Source organism: Hydra vulgaris, chromosome 08 (genome assembly GCF_038396675.1).
Source record: "Hydra vulgaris chromosome 08, alternate assembly HydraT2T_AEP".
Taxonomy (NCBI): domain Eukaryota; kingdom Metazoa; phylum Cnidaria; class Hydrozoa; order Anthoathecata; family Hydridae; genus Hydra; species Hydra vulgaris.
Window position 1 is genome coordinate 15109614 of NC_088927.1, and position 26045 is coordinate 15135658.

The 26045-nt window shown below is 28.6% G+C and overlaps 1 protein-coding gene across 6 annotated transcripts in view; it reads left to right on the plus strand.

Moving 5' to 3' along the window:
- Positions 1–3270: 3270 nt before the first annotated feature.
- Positions 3271–26045, plus strand: part of LOC100210896 (galactose-3-O-sulfotransferase 3) — a 38842-nt gene continuing 16067 nt past the window's right edge. Inside the window, exons 1-3 of one of the 6 annotated variants that reach the window (XM_065803148.1) lie at positions 3271–3337; positions 8346–8442; positions 19323–19484. In XM_065803148.1, the coding sequence (XP_065659220.1) occupies positions 8426–8442; positions 19323–19484 (179 nt within the window). In that variant the 5' untranslated portion in view covers positions 3271–3337; positions 8346–8425. Of the gene's footprint in view, positions 3338–5455; positions 6473–8345; positions 8443–19322; positions 19485–26045 lie in introns of those variants that run through there. The other 5 variants (XM_065803150.1, XM_065803152.1, XM_065803149.1 and 2 more) reach the window with 5 other exon arrangements.

A 26045-nucleotide genomic window follows, 5' to 3' on the forward strand; every position in this document is an offset into this window, starting at 1 on the left:
AAAGCCAGTATCAACTGATACTGTAAAAAGAAGACTAAGATCAGTCAACTTAATTGGACGCGTTGCTGCACGTAAACCTTTGTTGAGGGCAGTAAATAAGAAGAAAAGATTGGAATGGGCAAAAATGCATAAAAATTGGGGATTAGAAGATTGGAAGAAAGTTCTATGGACAGACGAGAGTAGGTTCGAACTTTTTGGTACCCGACGTCGCGTGCATGTTAGGCGTTTACCTAATGAAAGAGTGCTTCCTCAATGTATACAAAGTACTGTAAAACATGGAGGTGGTAATATTATGCTTTGGGGATGTTTTAGCAATGGGTTAACTGGAGATTTAGTTAAAATCACATCTACCATGGATAAACACATGTACCATAATATTTTGGTTAAGCACGCGATTCCATCTGGTATTCGTATAATTGGGAAAGGATTCATCATGCAGCAGGACAACGATCCAAAACATGCATCTGGATTATGCAAAAATTATTTGAAACTAAAAGAAAGGGGAAAAGTTTGCAAAATTATGACTTGGCCTCCTCAATCACCAGATCTATCACTCATCGAAAAGTTGTGGGATGAACTGGATCGGAAGATCAGAGAAGCAGGTGAAACATCTTTTATTAATCAGCAAATGCTATGGGAACGTTTGCAAAAAGCTTGGAATGAGATAACAGCAGAAACCATGAATAAATTATTAGCCCGAATGCCAAGATTATGTGCTGCTGTTATACGCTCCAAGGGGTCTCATATTGATGAAAATAAAATTTAACATTTACAACTTTGTATATTAACATTTTATTGATTTTATATATTTAAAATCATCCTAAAATGTATTGTATTTACTGTCTAATTCATTGTTTAATAAACAATTAAAAATAAACGCAATTTTCTTGCAAACTTTTGTTACTTTATTGAAATATTACAAAGGAGCGGAGACTTTTGCACGGTAGTGTATATATATATATATATATATATATATATATATATATATATATATATATATATATATATATATATATATATATATATATATATATATATATATATATATATATATATATATATAAAGGTGGTGCTAAAAACAACTTTTTTTGAAAATGTCTGCTGACATCCCTAAATGCCTTCTATATAATAAAATAATACTGGATTTGAAAAATTTGTTAATAAATTTAAACTTGAACTATGTTATTTAACCAAATAAATTAAGAAATTGTCAGAACAGTAAACAATTTAAAAAACCAGTAACTCTTTTTTCTCAAAATGTTTTTATTAAAAACAATTAACTTCTAAAAAAAATACTAATACAAAATATTTTTTTATATATTAAAACTATTAGCACTAGAGGCATTTCAAATAATCATCAGTAGTGCTGTTTAGGTATTATTGCAAGATTTTTGTACTAAAAACAAAAATAATTTAATTTTTATATTGTTGCTACGGGTAACTATTGATTGTGAAGGATTGAATTGTAATTATAGACAGGAAATATCAATTAAATGTATCATGTTTTTGTTTGTGCTTTTCATATGATAACAAAAAACTTTCATTATAAAGCTCAAGATAGACGAAAAGTTGGAAAAAAGGTTCAATTACACTTTTATGGGCACATTGACAAGTATAAACATGATTGTCAAATCGATCAGTTGATAAGCCTGTTCTGCAACTGGAAATATGTCCGTTTATACGCAATCTTAAATTATTAGTTATACCAGTATATGCTTGTTTTTTGCATGTTAAACATTTTGGGTAATAAATTACATTTTTGCTGTTGCATGTGATGTGACTTTTCACTTTCCAAATAGTACCTTTAGATGTTTTAAACTCATCTACTTCTTGAAGGTATAGTTTGCAAATTTTGCACCGAATATCTTTGCATTTGAATATGCCATATTCAAATCCAATTCATCGGACTAAAGGTTAACATTGATGTGTTACCATTACATAAATCAACAGGTTTTAATTTCTTTCCAATTTTGTGCTGCGTTGACTATATACCGTTTTTGATGTGTTTGTTTTATGGAACTGTAATACGATAAAATTAGCTTCAATAAAAAGATATTTTCTGTGTCTGTATTGGAATTCATATGTTATGTGCCAGCTCGATTTTATATAAAATGTATAAAAAAGTATGGTGGTTACTACGCTTGTGAAAGATATCAAAGAAAAGGTGCTCGAACTGCTAATTGTTTTGTTTATAGTAGTGGAATTGATCATAAAAAAGAACACATTTATGTGTATTTTAATTTCTTCATCTGTTCTTCATCATACTAAAGTACTATTTTACCTATAGTAGATTTAGATTTTCCTTGTAAGTTGATACAGAAGAAGACAATACGAAGGTGCTTAATTCATTGTTACCCACCATTTTCTAAATATGCGGTGGGCGTACAATAATCAGTTTGTAACCGGGTAGATCGGCTGTAACCGCGGGCAGAACGGTTGTAACCGCGGGCAGATCGGTTTTTATCGTATTGATATTAAACATTTTTTATCACAGTGATATCAAAAACTTTGTCGTATTTACATCAAATTCATGTAGAAGGACAGATTAATTTTCTAATCTAGTTTCATTTCTTGAAAACTATTTTTTAAACTAACAACTACATTTCATTAAAAAAAAAAAAAACGCCCACCTTACTAACTCGCTCAAAATAGTAGGTATTGTCAGCTTAACAACAGTATAAACCTGAGTTTGGAAAAGCAAAACTTTTTTTTACTTTAGCATTAACGCCTTTTCCATTTACTTCGATTAATAAGTGGTGAAACGATTAAAAATATAAAAAGTTTTTTATTGATAATGAAACGAATCGGCTCATACGTCATGCTAAATTTTTGAAGAAGTTTTTTATTATTCTTATAACCATTATTCAAATTTTGAACTTTTGAAATAAAACAACATAAAAAAAATAAATATATAAGCACTCCCTTGAAAATAAAAATTTATTCAGGTAAGTTATTAAAGTTTACGAGTTTTATCGGATTTTTGAGGACAAAACTTTTTTATACTAAACTATAGTGGTGTATTAAGTAAACTATATAATAACTTTTCATGACTCTCTCTATTGACACAAGTAAATATTTTATCCATTCGATTTTATCGGGGACGTGCAGTATTAAACGCAAGAACGCTTTCTATTACTTTGAAGAAACTAATAAAATATTTACATTTATTCATATAAAAATTGAATTGAAAAAGCAAAATAATCCGTATTATTATATTTTTAATTCATTAAACCTTATTTAATATTCTCGTACCTTTATTCATAAATTTTTACTTTATAATGTTTCCATTTGAAAAAACTTCATCAAGGAAATTCATGGAAAAAAAAAACGCAAACATGTAAGTAAAAATTGGATTTTTTGGAAACTATTTTTAAGATAAAAAAAACGTAAACATATAAGTAAAAATTGTATTTTTGGAAACTATTTTGAAAATTAAAAAAAAAATAAAAAATCTGTTTCATTACTTTATTTCATTATTCGGTAAATACAAATTTTTTTTTTCATCAGCGGATAAAAAATTATTAGTCAAAAAAGCTTTTTTATTAAAAAAATCCATCAAAATAAATAGGGTTAGATGGCGTTAAAGTAATAAGGTATTTTAATGAATCTAGTGAAAAATTCGAATTAATTTAGATGTTTTATCTCAATAAAAACTATTTGTGACTAAAGACGGTGCGAGTAGGTGTCACGTGGGAGGGAAAAGAGGTGTGTGGGGGGGGGGGGGAGTTAAGCCAATAAATGTTTGCTGATTAACAAAAAAGTGTTCGTTTTTTGAAATTTGCCGACTGACTTGTCTAAAAGGGTCAACTTTGCCAACTAAATAAATAAAAAATTCATTGATGGGGGTGGGGTCTCACTCCTCCGCTTCCTCACCCTCCTCTTTCGCGCCGGCCTTGTTTGTGACAATATTTGATATATAACTTTTTATTATTTTTAGTAAGAGAAAACCTTTATTACTCATTAAGGCGATATGATTCAGGAATATTTTTATTTTAAAGAGTTTGCAATGCATGTCAGTTTAATATTATGCTCATGGTAAGTGCTTTATCATTGATGTGACCTTGTACTCTGGAAGTTATTGAAGCTAATCAACTTTTCATATAATCTTTTAAAATATTCAATTGAAAATAAATTTTTAAAAAACCATATAGGGCATTTCCAAAAATTCACGCACGGAACATTGCAACTGTTGCATTAACTATATATATATATATATATATATATATATATATATATATATATATATATATATATATATATATATATATTTTGTGTAATTTATTTCGTCACTATATTTTAAATACATTTTATTTGTATGCATTTACAAATAAGATAAAAGTTTAAATAATGACAAGTAGAAGACTGCAGTCTTATCATCAAGCCCCCTTCATTTGTAACTTTACAAAAAGTTTCACGTGAGATTAACGTGACATTAAAAATTCAGAGGTAAAAATAAAGCAAAAACTAAAAATTAAAAATAATGCCATTGGTAATCTCCGATATACTTTCAATTAAATGAAATCATTCAATTAAATGAAAACTTTTAATTAAATGAAAACTTTCAATTAAATATAATGTATATAATTCGTACAAAGTATGGTAACTACGTCACGCTTCGTTAATAATTTAATTTTATATTGAAGTTACGCACTATTATATATAAGGTAAGTGTGGGTATTAAGGCCCGGCGGGTAATAAGGCCCACTAATCCAAACTTAGGGAAAAAATAAATTGTGAAACTTTTTTTCGACATTAAAATATTAGAGTTATCTGGTTTTATCATTGGCAGCAAAAAAAAATCAGCATTTCTTTACATTTTCATTTTTTTAGGTGGGCCTTAATACCCATACTTACCTTATATTATATTGAAGTTACGCTTCGTTAATATTTTAATTTTATATTGAAGTTACGCACGGAACAGAAAAAGCCAAAAAAAGAAATTTTAATAAAGAAAACCTCAATTTTTCTAAAAATGAATCAGTGACGGGTACTTACTTTTTTATAGGTTATTATTATACACGCATTCATAAAGATTGTTACAATGTTACAGCATGTATCGTAGTTACAGTATGTACCGTAGAGCCACAATAGTAGTTAAAACCAAAACGCACGGACGAAAAAAAAAGTAACGATCGAATCTTTACATTTACAATACGGTTAAATTTGTCATTTTATGATTGTATTTATGAATATAAATCGATAATGACCATATCAAATAAGATATTCATCGATAATGATTGCTCTCACCGTTCCGAAATACTGTTCCGACTCGCATTTACCGTAAAGATTTATTGGAAATAATTTGTTGTTACTTTTTTATATATATATATATATAAAATAAATGTTATTTTATTCAATAAGATGTAGAATTATTTAATATATAACATGTCATTGATGATATATTAAAGACAAATAATATATTATTTAGTTAATATATTATATTAAAGCTAAGAAAATTATACTTTCGTATGTTTACAATAATGAAGAAATCGGCTTTTTAACAATTTTTAACATTTCTGATTTGTTGTAAATTGGCATAAAAACTCCATCAACATTAAAAAGAAATGAGTGGTGGCAAAGAATGCTCTTAACTTTAATTTTATCTTTAAGAAGCGTCCCAGTGATCTCTCTTTGGTTTGCTGTTCCTCAAGCGTCACATTGATCTCTCTTTGATTTGCTGTAATACACTCCTTTGTAATCGAGATGATCTATAAAATGAAATTTTTTTAACTAAAATTTTAAAATCTGCAACTTTCATTTTTAAATTTTTTCTCCATGTAAAGACTTACATTAATTTTGTTAATTTGTTGACTTGCAATGTTCACAAAATCTTCTAAACTGCAAAAAAAAAGTTGTTTTCCAGAAATTTGTCATCCAATCATTATGTTTATTTCTCTACCTGTGCCACCAAATATTCCCTTTTCCGTGCGATGTTGCAAAATGACCAACGAATCTCAACAAGAGCAGATGACAATTTGTACAAATTATTTATGGCTATCATGATATATGAATTTTTTAATTGTAATTAAGAACCATGTGGAAAAGTGTACCTTACAGATAGTTTGATAGCGACTTAACAATTGTTTGATTATGTAGAAGTAAGCAATCGAATACAATGGCATAAAAATGTGTATTGCTCTTAAACCAAACTGCAGCAGTGAATACAATTAGTTTCTGATGAACCAAGTGAGCGGATTGAATTTCACTTTGCTGCATCATGGTGTAATTTTCACTGAATTCCATCTAATTTTAGAAATATAAGTTTAATACAAAATTATTGAACTCTGTTATCACCTAGAGCAAATGAAACTATAATTTTACTTACTTGTATAATTAATTCATTTTCTGATACATTTTCGCGACATATGCACTTATATGAAAAAAATATGCACTTTGTTGTCGTTTAATATATAGATTGCGAGTATAATCTGGCATTTGTTAACGAAGTAATATGCAGTCTTCTTACAAAAAGGTTAGTGATTTGTTAATTTTTTGCGCATTCTCTGAGGACCATTGATTGGAAACAAAGAGTGGTTTGCTTGAACCATCGCTAAATTAGTCTGTAACATTAGAAACATTTTAATCTTTACTACTTCACAGTTCGTTTTACGCTTTAAAAACTTGCTATATTGACTTACTTGTGTACCTATCTATCAACTATATCTTACATTAAATTAAATTTATTTTGAAGGGAATTCGTTGTAAGCCTAAATATTTCATGGTATATGCTAAGGTATAAATTTTCATGGTATATGCTAAGACACACATTGGGGGGAAGATTGTTGACCTGTCTGACGTAAAATAGCCGCAGATCTTAAAACTTAATAATTCCCATTTTTAAACTAGAATGTTTACTACCATTAGACAAATTTGTTTCTAAAAGAAAGAGAACTTTATTATTTTAAAAATACTGAAAGCATGACATTGTCCGAACCTACATGATCCCAGTCGGATTCTTCACGTTTACGAATTTCTTTCAAAAGACATTTACTTTCGTTTGAATTAGCAGGTAACGCTGAATTCACTTTTTTAAGTGCCTTTCCCAACCTCTGTGGCAATAAAAATGTTCAAAGAAGTATATTGAAAAAGGACTAAGGACTATAAGGACTAAAAAGGACAAAGAAGTTTGGTTTACTTCTTTTTTTTATTCTATTGCGATCTTTTTGACTTTTTTCTTTTCATCATCGCTAATGTTCGCTTTTTTATTTTTCAATCAATTAGTTTAGGCAATCCAATATTCTGGATATTTTTTTCTAAATTTTTCTAAATTATTATATGCTTAATTTGTTCATTTTAATTTTAAATTCGTTTAAATTACTCTTTTAAACTAGCTTATTTACAGTCTAACTAATCAGCAAATATAAGATTTAAACGATAGTAAAGCTAAACAAAATATAACTATCACACACGGACGAAAATTTGATATGTCCGTGTGTAATGCAAAAAAAACATGCTTAAACGTCATAAAAGAAAAAAAAAATACTTTTGCCATTCAATTCAGCAACCTAAAAATACGCTAAGTATCATTGTCATTTTAACACTTCTTTTTGCAGTTAACAAGACCTTTAAGATCACGCACGGACATTCAAAACGCTGTTCATTTTGGCATAGAACTTAAGATACTTCCAAGATACTTAGTTGCATTTTATGATGACAAAATATTAAAAGACATTATAATTAAAAAAAAATCTTGACAATGAAATCAATTTTAAACCTTCGAAGCATAAGTAATAAACAAAATTTTTTTTTTTCTTTAAAAAAATTATAGCTAAGTTTGAGTAATTAAAAAATGAAGAAAAACATGTCTGCTATAATTTTTCTTTTGGATTATCATATCATATATCTCTTTTTAAATTCCACCCTCTAAATTGAAAAAAACATCGTTTTAAAATTTCTTTTATATGACTTGCATGAATGACAATTGATGAAAAGGATGGTATAAAAAAAAGAAGAAAGTCCAATAGCTTTTTTGCAGCATCTTTATCATTGACAATATTATTTTGTGAACCTTTTGGACCAAATTAAATGACTTCTATCACTAAAACCTATATATCCTCCCTAATATTTTTAGTCAGTTGGATATAATAATAGTATTTTATATTAGTAAAAGGTTGCCATTTACGACAAACTATTGAAGAAGAAGAGTGATTGAATTTTATATTTTTATTTCAAACTCGACGATCTTTTTAAAAGTGAAATCTATTAACTGATTTTTTTTTTTTAATTGAAAAACATTTTTACTTAAAACGACTATTTCAGGAAATTAGTTAATCTTTGCAAAGTAAACAGTTTTAGATCATAGAATTCTTTTTAAACTAGGTTGTGGAATGCAATTTAATTTTTAGAATGTCATATTATTGAAGATGTTAAGAATATTGGCATATCATATCCAAATTAACAAAGAGTATCTAGAATAACGACAAATATGGAAAAAAAGTTTAGGTAAAGTATAAGTTCAAATAGTATTTAACTTTAGTTCATGGCAAAGTTTTAATACAATATTTAAATTTTTTTCTATTGTTTTTATTGTTTACTATAAAATATAACATTAAAACTGTTATATAATTCATCTACTAGACCACACTTTGAATATGCAGCAACAGCGTGAAGCCCACATTGGATTAATAATATTATTAGACTAGAAAATGTGAACCGTATATCAATTAGGATCTACGCGCCTCTCTTTCAAACTTAAAGCATTAAAAAGAGTGATAAAATATTAGGTCTTATTTTTGAAAATACAATTTTCTAATAAAATGTTTTGTGCGAAATGGCATAAATACGAATCAGTTGTAAAAACTGGCATAAGTGCGAATCAGCATAAGTGCGAACTGGCATAAGTGCGCCGAAAGAATTTGCAAACATTGGCATAAGTGCAAACTGACATAATTGTGAAGTAGTTTCAAAAACTAGCATAGCTGTAAACTAGTTTAAGTGCACCAAAAGAATTTAGTAACATTGGGATAAGTGCGAACCGGCATAAATGCAAAATAGCAATTTGCACTCATGGTAATACTTGCAATTTTATATGGCGCGCTTATGCCAATTCGCACATATGCCAGTTCGCACTTATGCCGTTTCGCACTTATACCAGTTTTTGTAACTGCTTCGCACTTATGCCAGTTCGCATTTGTACCAGTTTTTGCAACTGCTTTGCACTTATGCCAGTTCGCACTTATGACAGTTTGGATTTATGTCAAAGTTTGCAAATTTATTCGGCACACTGATGCCAGTTCGCACTTAAGCCAGTTTTTGCAACGCTTCATTTTGCCTTCGTACTCATAAATTTGCGCTTATTCAGCCTTCCGAAAATATTGAATAGCTGAAGCAAAAATTAATTGAATTTTGAAAAACAAAATTCAATTGAATTTTGAAAAGTGAAATTATTTAAATAATTTAAAAAGAACTTAATTTCGAAAAAAAAAGTCATTTCGACAGGCAAAGTAGATTATTATTATATTTGAAAATTAAATTGAATTGAAAAAAGTTAAATTAATTTTGAAAAAAAAAAATCTATCAAACGAGATATCGTTCAGTTTTTGCATTTTTTACAAATAATTCAAAATGTTGCTGCCATCAAAGCACGAAAACCTGATACTTATTAAGCGTTTATGAAATCTGCATTAATGTGAATTAATCCAGATTTCATTTTTTGCTCAGTTTTTTCAAAAATTTTTTGCATTAATTATGCATATAATTGATATATAAACAAGATTTTTTGTGTAACAGCACAAGATCTAAGGAAACTAGTGTTCGAAATAGCGGGAAAAAAATTATAACAAACATATTTTTAATCAACGTTTTAGAATGACTAGTAAAAATTTGTTGATTTGATATTTAAAACGTATTCCAAAAATCTTACTAAGAACACCAGAAAATATGTCATTCGCTTTAGCGTAGGATTTTAATTTAAAAAAAATCAATTTTTGTTTCACCGCTTTATCAGAAATTAGGGAACAGTTGCACTTTTTCCTAAAACATTTACTATTGACGAATCAGGGCTAAGTATTGTGCTATAAAAATGCAAATAATGCAAATCATTTAGCTACTCAAGGAAAAAAACAAACAGGGGCACTCAGTAATGCTGAATGTAATATTGTATGAATGCAATAGGAATATTTTTGCCAACAATCTTAATTTTTGTTAGAAAAAGATTAAAAAATGAGTTAATGAACTGCGCTCCAACAAACAGTAAAGCAGGAAAAAAACGTAGGACTATTGAGATTTTTTTGAAATTGTTTGAAATTTTGTACACTACTCTAGTGCGTTGAAAAACAAAAAAGAGTTTTTAAATGGTCCCAGTAATCATAAAAAGCTTGGCATAATTTGATCAAGAGATTCAGAAACGAGTTAGGGAATCTCACCTTCTCCCCCTCTCCCTTATCAACAACTTGTCAAATTTCCAGAGACCCCAACCCTCTATAAAATTACGTCAATATTTGGTAACCCACCCCTTGAAAATCAAATCGTCATCATTATCATTATCATATTATAAAATGCTCAACTTAATGTTCACTCGTGAGTGTTTGACACGGAACTAATGGCAGCCATTACACCCGAGTTAATGGCGAAAAAGAATTGGAGCACTTTTTTTATAAGAAAAACGTGAACGAAAGTGTATTCAGTGGACAATTTAACGTTGACGTAACGATAATTTAACGTTGACTGAACGTTGGCTTAACGTTAATTTAATGTTGACTTTGGTTTAACATCAGCATTAACATTGGTTAAAGGTTTTGTAAAGGCTGGATTCAAGGTTAAATAATAACGTATGTCATCGTCACAAATTTACGTTGGTTTGACATTGGCTTAACGTTAATTGAACGTAAGCACTAAGGTTGGTTAAACGTTGTTTTAAGGTTAGAAATGGAAAGATTTGGCAGTGTTTCATAGCGACGTTAAGTTGACAACGAGCAGTTTACGTTGGTTTACTTTATTTAGACAAAAACTCTACAAATGTAAATATATGATGAATGTGCATTTCTCGATTATCTCCGTCGATAACCTTGACTTGTTTTGACTGGAGTATACTTTAAAAAACTCATAATTTCTTTTCGAATATGATCTTGTGTATAGTAAGTGACCGGGGGTCCCGGCCTTGGCCCGGATAAATTATTCAAAAACTTTCATCATTTAAAAGTTTTTAAATAATTTATCATGCAAGTTCGATCAACCAAAACTCATTCTCGTTTGGCTTGTCATTTAGCAAAGTTGCATCCTTTGACAAGCCAAACGAGAATAATTTTTGATTGATCAAACTTTGGATGAGAAATTATTTGAGCAGCAATCATAATAGTATTTGTAGAAAAAAGAGAAATGCAGCCTTACGACGATGGTAGAGTGGCTCAAGTTTGACAAATTAAAAACCTCAATTATTTACCGCAAACGACAATATTGTGATTGTCGTTTGTGGTTAATAAGTGAGGTTTTTTGGAGTTAAAACCACAAGCCACAGCAAGTTTCAAGCTGTTACACAAAAATGATCAGAGTAAATATCCACTGACTTTGCAAAACTTGCCTAGAGGTGTGGTTTGAACCACGGATACATTAGGTCTGAGGCAAGTGCGCTACCACTGCGCATGTTCCGAGCTGTTACAGAAAAGTGATCGGAGTAAAGATCCTGCTTGTTCTAAGCGATCAAAAAGTGAAGACTTTTTGTCAAGACAAGAAGAGTATAAAGTTGTGTTGTCAGAAAATTTAAAGCCACTTTATGTCTAAGATTGTCAGTATGATTATTATTGTAGATAAGAAAAAATACAGGAACAAAGATAGAGCATTGTAATCATTCTCTTTTCGAGTACCCCTTAAAGTTCCTCTTCTTCATTTCTTGTAACCCTTAAAGTCACTTGAGGTGGTCGTCTGGTAAAAAATATTTAAAAAATCAAATTTTGTTTATAGTCCAGTTTAAAAGAGAAATTTATGCTCTTTTAGAAAATATATACTTTTAAACATACTTTTTAAGAAACCTAAAGCTTTTATATAGTGTACACGGAGCTTTAAAATATACGGAACTTCAATTATAACAGCTGACAAAACTTGATTAACTATTACAAGGCACAAGCCAAAATGCTAACGAAGCATTTAATCAGATTTTCTGGCGGAAATGCCCAAAAAATACATTTGTTTCAAAAGATGTACTAGAAATGTGTACGTTTTCATCAGTAGTAAGTTTTAATGATGGATATTTAGCTCTAGCTAATGTTTTGAAAAATCTTTGTTTAACACCAGGAAAATATTTTATTGTCCGTGCTTTAGTATTTGATAGTAAAAAAAACAAAAATATACAAAAAAAATCAACAGATACTGTAAAGAATTATTCTAAAGGATCATTTTAATTATTTTATTTTTATTTTGTTGGTTTTCTCCGTTTGTGATATTTCAGACTTAAAACGCAAATATCTCAGCTTCTATAAATTATTTTTGAATGAAATTTTCAGGGTTTGTTCATCTGTGTATAAGTTAGTATGTGAACCAGAATCTAAATAATTCTTTGAGCATTTTAGGAATTATGGGTTGGTTTTTGTTGAACTTTATCCCTTTTTTAATTTCCCCAAATACCTAAAGCTGCCATTATGGATCTAAACATAATTCTAAATTTTTACTGGTTAACATACTAATTTTATATATATCCTACATAAAAAACCAAACTTCATGCAAAACGGATGTACAGATAGCTAAAACTCTTTGTTTTAAGAAAGTGATGATTTAACCATTTTTTTTAAGAAAGTGATGATTTTTTTAAATAATTTTTAAAGTGACCATTTTTTTTAAGAAAGTGATGATTTAACCATTTTTTTGCTGATTCAGCATTAAATAACGTAATTTTTTTTTTTTTTTTGTCATACAAATATAACTTTTTTATGTTGAAAAATAAAATAAACTTTCCCCCAAATTGTATTTTTGATTTTTTTACCAGACGACCACCTTGAAATGAAGACAAGTGGAGACCTTTGAGAATGACTTAAATACTGAGGTTAGAAAGAATCAATTTAATAATCTCGAAACCTTTATATAAAAAAACCAATAATAAAGAGAAGTCTAATTGTAGGATAGTTAGAGAGTTCAGTGTGCTTTTTAGAGTTTTTAAAAACTAGAACCACTTATATAGCATTTATAAAAGTTAGAATTGAAGAAAGTTCGGGAGAGCTCTTTTCTTAAACAACATAAGACATATTGAACAACATAAGAACAACAATAACATAAGAACAACATAAGAACAACAATAACATAAGAACAACATAAGAACAACAATAACATAAGAACAACATAAGAACAACAATAACATAAGAACAACATAAGAACAACAATAACATAAGAACAACATAAGAACAACAATAACATAAGAACAACATAAGAACAACAATAACATAAGAACAACATAAGAACAACAATAACATAAGAACAACATAAGAACAACAATAACATAAGAACAACATAAGAACAACAATAACATAAGAACAACATAAGAACAACAATAACATAAGAACAACATAAGAACAACAATAACATAAGAAATATTGTGCGAAAAATAAGCAGTAGAAGAGTTTAATTGAGAGATGACTTTAGCATTGGTCACCAAAGTCATTCGAATGTTTAACAATGGATTATTCTGTTTATCTGAAATGGCGGGAAGAATATGGGCATAAGATTCAATATTCAAAATAGAGAAAAAATTTATTTTAATAGTTCTGCTTTATTTTGGGGAGAAATAATAAGATCACACCCATGAATTTGTGATGGAATGTCAGACTTTATATAATGACACTTCAAGACATCTGAGATAAGATACAAAATTTAGTAAACTGAGTATAACAGAGCTTTACATCAGAAAGGACATTTTTACATTGACTTATTTAATAAAAAGATATTTGTTTTCAAGATGAATGTTCTTATGAAAAAGGTAAAAAAAAGGTTATAATTTAATATAGAAACTGCATAAGAAGGTAAAAAAAGTGGAGTAGAAAGCTTGGAAAATAAAAAAAAATTAAAAAATTGTGTTGAACAATGTTTTTCATATGGTATGAAAAAGCTTTAGTTAAAGAAAAAAGATGCTCGAGAGTTTATATTAGAGAAACAGCGAGGAAAAGACTAAAGCTTGATAGTGATAATGAAGATTAAGTTGATCAAAATGATTTTTATATATATATACAGTATTGGACAAAACATTTGCAACCAACATCGAACAATGCTAAAAAGTGTTCCTAATTTTACCTGTCTTAAAAACGAAACGAACTATACTACCACAGCAAACAGTTCAGGAGTCTGGAGTCATAGCATGCCATGACATGAACAATCAGCTGACTGGTGACAGCACACAGGCAGAATTTCGTTGACAAGTGCCATTTTGCAGCGGACAAAGTGCAACTTTTTTGGCTTGTTTCATCTTCTTAAGTCTGGTCCGTGTCAATTTCACGGAAGTTTTTTAATAATTAAAGGAAGTATCCAGAAGTTTCCAGAAGCATGCAGAAGCTTCCAGAAGTTTCCAGAAAAAGCATCTGAAAGCATCCAGTAGCATCCAGAAATATTCAGAAACATTCAGAAGCATCTAGACTCATCCAGAAGCATCAAAAAGAAGCATCTAGAATCTTCCAGAACAGGTTTACACAGGTTCATTTTACTATATAAGAGATATGTAAATCGACATGTAATTCAGTCAGTATATGGAAGTCAATCAGTCAGTATTATCAAGACAGTTTATCGAAGTGAGTTTTATCAAAGTGTTTTATCAAAGAACATCGATACAAGAAGTGAAATACAACAAGTGTTTTATTACATCAATACAGTCCACATCCAACCAAGACGTTGTGCTGTTGAAGCCGGATTGTTTTCTCGACGCCCTGCAAAGAAACCGCTGATTTCACTAAAAGACCAGAAGAAAAGACTCCTGTTTGCTATGTCTCATATTGACTGGAATGTGCAGAAATAGCGAACTATCCTGTTCAGTGATGAATCGAAGTTCAACATCATTGGGAGCGATGGCATTTGCCATGTACGTCGACCGGCCGGAAAACGCCTCGATTTACGTTACTGCCATAAGACCGTGAAGCATGGTGGAGGCAATGTAATGGTCTGGGGGTGTTTTTCTGCTAACGGTCTAGGTCCAATACATGGAAACGATGGAATAATGAACCGTTTCATGTATGAAAATTTCCTGAAAGATGTTATGTTACCTCATGCTGAATATAATATGCCAATAAAATGGGTTTTTCAGCAAGACAACAATCCGAAATACACTGCAAAAGTAGTCAAGCAGTGGTTTCAAGACAACCACCTATCGGTGATGGATTGGCCGCCTCAATCTCCGGATCTCAACCCTATCGAGAACATGTGGGAGATCGTCAACCGCAGAATTAATTGTGAAGGTGTTCGTAATATGGATCAACTGTTTGAACAGAATTAATCGTGAAGGTGTTCGTAATAAGGATCAACTGTTTAATCAAATCCAAAAGGCCTAGGCAGCGATTCCACAAAGTTTTATTGATCACCTGATCGAATCTATGCCTCGAAGATGCAAGGCTGTGATCGACAGCAAAGGATTCGCCACGAAATATTGATAGCGAAATACAGCTTGGTCAACATTTTGTTGAGTTGCACTTGTTTTGTCCAGAAGGAAATCAACTTTTTTTAATACTTTTGATTAATTTATTAATTTTCGTGTACAAATAATGAACTTTGTGATGAATAAAACTTGAAGAACTTTGTCTCTAAACATTTACATAGTTATTTCTCTAAATTGAAAAAATGCAGCACTTTTATATAAAGAAACTAAATTAGCGTTTTTTGGTTGCACTCGTATATACTCGTATATTTGTCCGATACTGTATATATTTTTTTATACATGTTTATTTTACAACTACTTTTATTTATAGATATTTTATAACTATTTTTACAAAGTATTTACAAGTAACCAATCACAGATTGCGATAAAGATATACAAATATAAATCATAAATATAAAGTTCAAAATATACGAAGTAAATAGAAATATAGTTGCATACAACCCTGAGACGTGATTAAAGTAAATACCAATTACGACAATATAATAACGTGTACGTAAAAATAATCCGAGAAACATATCTCTATATTATTCCAATTAAAATAAAAAATACAACAAACAAAAATCTGCTGATTTTTTGTAGGAGTGTTTAGATGTTTTACTATAAGTTTATTTACCACATTTCAAAATAATCTTAGTGTATAAATAGGATAAAAAGGAAATTTGTGTAAGATTGATAAAAAGAATTAATTATTTGTAGTTATAGGAAGCTCGCAGAAGACTTAAGTCTTCTTCGAGCTTAAAATAAATAGGAACTACGATATGTAATTGAGAATTTTGAGAGTCTTGTTGTTTCAAAAGGTCTCTTAAATTTGCCTGTTGCTCTTGTATTGTATTTATTTATATTGTTTTTAAAAAGTGTGTTGTAAAATGTTCTGGAATATAAGTTAAAATAAGTTACATATGAATATAAACATAAAGCTAACATTAATTTTGAATAAAAAAGAATTTAGGATTTATCAATGTTTATGCAGCTTTGGTCACAAACCCTGCGTAGGCCTCAGGCAAAAAAAAAAAAAAAAAAAAGTCTATAGTTAGCAAAAACTTAATTATACGCATAGATTGAAAAATTGAAAATATGTTGTGTTAACGAGAGGATTCGAACCCTTTCAAAATGACACCGATGGCAGCGCATTAAACCACTGAGGTCTCGAAGTTATGCATATATTAGAAACAAACTATTTTATACATCTCTTATACCGAATAAAATTAATCTACACTTTTCAAGCAGGTTCTCTATACAAGCGCAGCTTTATTGCATAGCAATTAAGTTTAAATATAATATAATTAAGCTAATATATAAACAATGGAATGCATTTACAAAGACCCGTTTTTTTACTGGTCCGGTCAGCTAGTTTATATTTAATAGCGTAAAGTTTGTTATCTAAAAATACTTTTTTTCTATTAACGTAAAGTATTATGGGATTAATATTCGGAAAAACATTATACAGACACAATAGAATTTCTAAAAACCAAAGCGGTTGTGGAATTGATGTTAGGACAAAGAAACAATATGTCGTCACCAAAACGACGACAGTTTTAAATCGTCGACGACAGTTTTAAATCGTCGCCCTGACCGCGACAGTTTTAAATATCCAAACCTAGCCTAGCAATTACATCAGTAAGCTTTACTATACTGCCTTCTTTCTTCTTCTCGAAAGCTTTGATTTGTCAGCAATTAGTTTCTCGTTCATAGAGAGGAAAACAAATAACCAAGGTTATCTGCTCAGTGTGAGATAAATAGGGGTACCATCGACTATGATGGTAAAGTAGATACCATCCTCAATTTCTTTGACAGCTGCACTTCGGATGACTCCAATACATTCTCTGATGGAACTATTTTGAGTCAACGAATAGAGGTATCAATAAGCTCCGTACCTGCAAGAAATAATCCATTTCTTTTCCCAATCACGTGTGTTGCTTCACCTGGAAAGATAATTGTATAAAACAGTTATAATTAATTATGACAATAATTATATAAATAATTAAAACTGATATCGAGAAAAAAATTATAATAAGTTACCTAGAAAAGCTATATTCCTAAAAGCCAAGAAAAGAATCACATCCAAATTCCACAAAGATTTATCCTCCATTTAGCTGTCTCAAAATTGATTTACTTCTGGTGCTCTGAATCTATATAAGTGGAGCTGGTAAGACGAATGTATTCCTCTTTTTTTAATTTTTGGTACTGTGAGCTGGATTGATGCTGCATTAAACAATCTATGAATTTCCTCCATTTATCCATTGTTCCTCCGTTCCAACTAAGGAAGGACAATTTCCCGCTTTTGAATACTGCTTTCATGTCCAAGTGAGAGCAAAGGGAACAGTAGAGAGCTTTGGTGGTCGAATTCCAAACCAAAAAATCTCTTTCTAATTTTTCCTTATTTAGCAAAGATTTATAAAACACATTCAAAGGAAAGATTATTTTCTTAGAATCACGCGGATAACCTCGTTACTGCAATGTATGTGAAGGGGATTCCTTTATAAATAATTACATCTTGATCCTTTTGACTTCAAACAACATTCCAGAAAAATAGTTCAATATTAAATATTAACAAATCAGGTCAGCATTAATAATTACCGCATCACATTCTCCTCTGTTCAATAAAGCTCCTCCTTCTGACTCTGATGATTTACTTTTGGGAAAATCATTTAGCTCAGCTTCAGGTGAATTGCTTGAGCTTCCGCTGATCCAAAGTCCTTTGAATCACAATGTATTTTCATTCCAAGTGTTAAAGTTTTAACCTCAAAAAAAAAACAAAGCAAATTTCACATTGTCAATTATTAAAATGTTTCCTATTTACTGAAAAAAAAACCCGGGTCAATTTGCCCCCTTTGCTCCTCCCTCTCAAAGGTCCTGCTGCTGAAGGAAAAGCATTACTTTATAGCATTGTAATTTTAGAGGCTTTGATATCTTATTATTTGATGTTTTAACTAAGCCTCAAGGTGATAATACATCTTGTAATGCTAAGAGAAATCGCTTGCTGTATACGGCAAACTAACCGTATACTTTTATTGCTATTATTGTATTCGTTGAAATTGTTATTGTATTTTTTTTTTAACAATTAAAATAATTTATAATTAAACGAAATTGAAAACAATTTTGATTGTAAAGAAAAACAATTGCTTCACACAAAGTTTTAAACGAACCTTTTTTTTTACGAAAACAGAGAAAAATCTTCGGTGTTTTGAAAACGTCTTTGAAATAATAGTAATTAAATTATGCGCAAGTCATTTTCATATGAAATTTTCATATGAAATTGAATAGGACTTTGTATAATAATCTGATTTATTATAAAAAACTTTAACAACTTTTTTGCATATTTTTAACGATTTTAAAATTTTTATTGAGAAAACTGAATGAAATAATTTAACACGCTGAAAAAGCCAGCAATTGTAATTAATTGAACTTTTTTTTAAATAGCACTTTTTATTTTTACGTTAGGTAAAAAATACAATGTTAAAATTTTTTTTTTTAAATTTGAGTTTTGTTATTGTCTAAATTTGTTCGTTATTAATTTAAAAATGTTAGCAAAAAATATTAATGCAAAATATATAAATAACAAATAGATAAATAAAAAAATGTTACAGAAATAGTGTGTAGTTTGAAAAATAAATTTTTGTCAAGTTTTTAATTATATTTTTACGTGCTATATAATGATATAAAGTAATTACCCTTAAATAATTTACAAAGCAGTTCGTATGAAGAATTTAAGTCGGTAGTTTTGTTGACTTAAAAACTTGATTATTTTTTAAAATTTATTTAGACAGATATTCGGATTTTTGACAATGCCCTCGCTAAGGCTGACATCGTTAAAGATAAGTAAACGTATTGCAATACTTTTACTAGTGTTATTTATTTGGGAAATTTATCAAATGGTGCATTATGAAATTAATGGAGAAATTGGTTTCCGAAGGTTAGATTATTGGTATGAAACACTTAAAATGTGTAAAATTTAATGATTATTCCATGTATTTACTTATATAATATATAAGTAAATACGTATACATATACTTATGAAATACGTAATAATAATTATATACGTAATAACATATATATATATGTATATATATATATATATTTATATGTATATATATATTTATATATATATATATACTTATATATATATATATATAGATAGATATACATATATACATATATATATATATATATATATATATATATATATATATATATATATAGATATATATAGAGATATATATATATAGATATATATATATATATATATAGATATATATATATATAGATATATATATATAGATATATATATATAGATATATATATATAGATATATATATATAGATATATATATATAGATATATATATATAGATATATATATACAAATATATATAAATATATATAGAGATATATACACACACCAATTGTATCACTTGCGGGGACAGATTTTACAGAATAACGAATAGTTGCGGGGACATTAGCATTCTCGGGGACATTTTTGTTTACCCGTTAATTTTTTGTTCCCGTAAGCATCGTTTTTATGTAAAAAAAAATTTTAAGCGGGAAAAAACAAAATGCGCATTAATGCGAAAAATCAATCGGTATTTTAAAATACAACCTATATTTACAGCTTTGTTTCCACTCATCTTTTAATTTTACGGTTCAGCTGTTATAGAAAAAGCCATCATGTCCCGTCTTTTCTATCTACAAAAAATAGGAATATGAATTATGTATTATTTGTATATATATGTTTACAGCCTTTCATAAATTAGGTTTTTGAATATAGTTATGAATGTATTTTTTTATATAACATTTGAGTATTATATATATATTTAAGGTTTTAACTTCCCTCCTTCTAACCTGAGATGGTGTAGGTAGGGTTAAAAAAATTCCCTTTTTTTGAGCCCTAGCTACCTAAAAAGTTTTTGAAATATAATTTTTGAATATTTTATTATCTTTAAAATACTGTATTGAAGCCCTTTCTAATTATACATAATAACAGAGTAACAATTTAATTTTAAATTAAAAAATTAATTTTAAATAAAAAAAAATGTCACATACCTGATTATTTTGATTTTATTTATTATGTATTGCTATTACAGTAATACGTTTAAAAAATTTAGGTTTAAGCAAATTGATTTTTAATATTGAAACTTTAATGGCTGAAATCTAGATTAAAATCAAAGAGCAAACGGGAAACGGTGATTTAAATAATTTACAAATAAAAAAAGCAAAAAAAAGAAACAAATAAAAAATTTAAAAATTGTTTAAAAAAAATTAAAATTAAAGTTTTTTTACTATTGCCGAATTTAATTCGGATAATTATCAGCCAAAAATATTACACACTAAATCCTAAAATCAAAGCAAAAAGAAATATTGTAAAGATTTCTAACAAACTAAGGCTTCTTGGTTTTTAACAAACAACAGATCAAGGCTACTTGGTTTTTAACAAACAACAAACCAAGGCTACTTGGTTTTAAACAAACAACAGACGAAGGCTAGTTAGTTTTTAACAAACAACAAACCAATGCTACTTGGTTAAACCAAGGCTACTAACAATAAAAGTACCATCAGTATTTCTAAACCTCCCAAAAGCATCTGACACAACAAGTCATAACGCTTTCTTAAGCAACTTTTTAACGGAATAATACAAGTTGGATATAATTTGTTTTAAAAATTTCCAATTTTTGTGTTGTGCTTTTTGATATGTTTTCAAACTGCTACATTAGCTTTTTATAGTATTTCGCATTGCATATTTGGTCAGTAAACGAATAGACAACTTATTTGTAAAAGATTTATTTATTATAAGCATTTCAAGTGATCTTTTCTCTGGTTACTGTCTATTTAGGTTTGCCTGATAGAGATTTTAGTTTTTTAGACCCAGTGTCTCAGTAAAAGCCAGGCAGACAGTCAGAAAAAACAGACTGGTATTTGCTTTAAATGATAGATAGAGTGGCAAACACAAAGCATAAGCTGAACATTGAACAAAAAACTGCTCCAACTTTAGACCTCTATTTATACTAAAACTATAAGATTTGCAAAAAGTATAAACTTGAAATATATTTATAAAAGTATTGATTTCAATTTAGAAAGAATGTTACGTAGGATCCTAATTTAGGGGAGAGTAGGGTAGTAGTGAACACGGGGTAACTCCAAATATGGTCAAAATGGCATAATAAAAAAAAAATTTGACACTTTCTTTTTACCTGCTGAGAGAGGAACCCATGTTCCGTTCCAAATGTGCAGTAGTGTAATGAAGTTGCAATTGTTGTTCACGATAAATTGATCCTAAATTTCTCTGAAAATTTTATGCAACTTTTTTTCTTGAGAAACATTTCAGTTGTACTACTATACTAAGTCGTACTTTATACTATAGATATAAAACCACTCCTTTTGTTGTCGTTGTTTCATAGTATCATAATCAAGGGGTTTTTAACACGTATTGTAATTTAGGCATGTCAATATAACCTCAATAGATTAAATGTATTCAAATATTTGTGTCCATAGGGAAATAATGAAAAATCTTAGTGGGGTAATTCTGAACGTCTCAACACATGGACGTCAGGCGGTCAGAACATTTATGTTTCTTTTTTCACATTTAATTTTAACTGATAAATTGTTCAAAAGTTATCTCTGTACCTAGTTTGCCAAAAAGAGAAAAACTGAAATGTTAAAGAAAGAAAAATTCCAAAATACTGGTACGCCATTGAGAAATATTTTAGAGCAAAAGAATCATAAGAAAGAACAAGAAATAAAAAATACTGCTGGTAATTTTAATTTGCGAGAAAAAAAAAATCAGGATCCGCCCACAGAACACTGGAACATGTGTCATTAATGGAAATCTTGGCTGCACAAGAATTGCAATATTGGTGAAAGCATGTCCCGGGGTTTTGTTTGTAATATTTATTTGTAATTAATTAAAGTTTTAACCATTAAAAAACAAAAAATTAATTTTAAAAGGCTGTTGTTGTATTAAGTTGAAATGAAAAGCTCACGATCTCCCCATGAAAGACTGTATTATATGTTATAATTGTAAGGCGCTGGCATATGTGAGCCTATCCCAAAATTTTGGCTGTAATTTTTGCACTTAATTATTACAATTAGCCTTTTATTCGTTATTATACAATAGTGTTTGTGATTACCCCCTGAGTCTTCGGAATTACCTCACGCACGTAGAGTAATTCCGAACACCTTTTTATTTTTTTATTTTTGCCCTAAATTTTTACTTTACAACAAGATTTATAAAAATTGCTTTAGAGAGTTTGTAACTGAACAGTTCGACTAAATGATAAGCCATAAATATGATCAATTTCGAATAACTAATGTCTTTAGTTCGCATTACCATTTAGCTGATCCCCAATAACCTACTCTCCTCTATACTCTGCTAATTTATTTTGAAAATGAATTAAGTTATATGAATTAATATTCATAAAAAATCACAAACTTTCATGCAGCATCTTAGAGAAGCTAATAAAATCTTGGTTAAATTATTATTTGAATGCTTTCAAAGAAATACACTTCGATTGTACTACTATGTTTCTATGATTTTGAGGGAATTAAGCATCTCAATTAAATATCATTTGCATTACCGTATACGTGGTGTTTGCATTATTGTATACATTAAACGCCAAATTACCGGATAATCTTTACTTTGGCAGACATTGATGGTAAAGTTTTATTTTTATTGATTTTACAAAAATACACTTTCTCGGAGAATTTTAATATAGAAATTAACAAGGAATTAATTGCTAAGTAGAAAAATGTGGCGTAAGTAAGTAACTGTATAAGAAAGCTTACATTCATTAAAACGCAATTATTTAGCTGGAAGAGTAACATTAAAAACAATAAAAACTTTGCAAATAAGCAAACTTTGACTTTTAATTACCTTTTTTTCTTCGTAATTATTCATGAGAAAGAAACTTATATTTTTAATTATGTTTTTATTTTTTACACTCGTTGACTTTAGAACTAATTGACATTTTGTATACAGCTGAAGGGTTTTTATTTTTAATTTTAGAACTTAATATAATGAACTATGAAGTGTGCATTTTAAATCAAGTTATTGAAAAGTTAAAATTAGTGTTGTTACGACTATTAAATAATTCGACTGTCAACTAAATCGACTAATATATTTTATATACGCGACTAAAACCAGTTGATACATTTTTGAAATCGACTAAAATCGATTTCAAAAATGTATTAATTGATTGAAATGTATTGATTAAGTCGATTTAGTCGAAATATTTAAATAAGTTATTTTTTTGAAATAATTTCCAATAAAAATAATAAATTAATTTATATTAGCTTTCTATTTTTTAACATCATATCATTTAAATATGAATGGAGCAAAACAATAATAAGGGCCGCTTCAACAACGGGACAATTTATTCCCAGACCTCAATAGTTAAGGGACTGCTTTAAATACTTGCTATTTATCAAAGTCTTTACAATCATATCAATGGGTTAACTCTAAAACATTGTATGTCCAAATTTGGGCTTTACTGAGTTATCAATGTTGAAATGTCGATCTTGATGAACGGAAATAAATTCAAATATTATACACAGAAATGTTGAAGCAATACAATAAAACAACAATTATAATATGTTTTTAAATATTTGAATTTGCACACGAGTTTAAATTTTTAAAATCGTTTTTCACACAAGCTTCTAAAATGGATATAAAATTAACCCATCGATATTTACAATGTAATTAGATTGATGGCATTTAGATTTTGGAGCTTTACAACATAATTTTGCCACAGGGACGTGGCAGAGCCCCGAGCCATCTTAGAGCGGCCCTGTATGAAAGTATTTATGAAAATCAAAAGCATCGAGTAAACAAAAGAAAAAAATAAGTAATTAATGAAATACATAACCGAAACTATAATTAAGCTTATTTTTTCTGTAATTGTTAAGATGCTCCCAGAAGTCCTTACGATCTTATCACAAAGCACCGCGGAAGAGCATAAATAATGCTAACATGCTATGAATTAGATAAAACATTAAAAGAGTAAATAAAAAGCTAGATAATAGTTATAATAGTACATACAATTGCTATTAACTGAACAAACAAAAATTAAAGATTGAAACGTTAATTCGTATGAAAAGATAAAAGGATTTAAAGATTTTTACTCGACAAAATCGACTTTTTGACGATTAGTAGGAAGTCCATATTCCATTAAATTGACTATACCATTTTTCAAAGCCGAATAATTTCGACTTTTGACTAGTCGACTTTTAGTCGGTTTAGTCGAAGTCGATAACAATACTAGTTGAAATCCGTGTAGATGGTACTGGGATGTATTTAAATGATTTTTACAATTGACCAATTAGACTGAGATTTATCATAGTATTTTAAAGATTGTACGTTATACTTTACTGCACGTAAAGTATAACGTATAACAAACTGCTTTTTGAAATTTGTTGATTAAACTGAGTAATACCTACCAAAAGTTTACCAAAATTTTTATTGACGACAATTTAAGGGCTTAGGTAAATTGCCTTTTAACTAAAAGGAGAATATTTAAAAACATATTGATAAAAATCACTAAGTACAACTTTTCTAGTAATCTTCAACCTAAAAAGTATTGATATTTTAAAAGGCTATTTGATGGCAGTAAAAAGTTTTTAATTTAAATTATTTAATTTAGAAATAAAGAAGAAAATATAAACTAAATTATTTAAAATAATACCAAAAAAAGTTATTAAAAGTTGTTAAGGTGTTAAAAGTCACCAATTAAATAGCTTAGTATAACAGTAATAACAGCAGCTTAAAAGTATGTTTTAAAGCTATTGGTTTAAAGTACAACCATTACAACCTCTTTATTGTTATCAGAAGCCTGATAACAAACCTCATATTTTCCATTATACAAAAAAAAACACCCCCTTCGCATTTTTTTGCTTTACATGCTAGTTGGATCATATTAAAACCAGGAATATTGGAATTTAAATATGATTTTGCGTCATTAAATTTACTCCCTGCTTTAGTTACGCATATTATACAAAATTTGAGGTTTCCTTTTATAAAACACACAATATTTAGTTTTGTTAAGAATTATAATACTAAAATGAATAAAACTTAAATGATCCCGCGAATAAAATTCTAATGTTTCATTGTTAAAGAAGTAGGAATAATTGTTTTGCATAGCTTCTACATCAAATCGTTATAAAAAAGTTAAGCGATAGTGATTCAAAATTTCTTTTCATAAAGAGAATTCAATTTTAAAATTTTAATTAAAATAAAATTTTAAAAATGGTATATGAAATAAAAAATTCCTTTAAAAAACACACGTAGTAAGTTTGTTATAAACGACTTTAGAAAATTTACTTTTAGTTCTTAAATCTTTTGCGTTATTAAAAAACTTTTTTCTTATTTCCATAGTTCTATTGCTAAAGTCTTCGTTAATAAATAGCTTTTTATTCGAAAGTTTCAGTTTAACAAATATTTTCAAAGCTGTTTAGAAATACGTCTTTTTCAATTCTCTCAGTTCTTTTTTTTAAAACTTTATT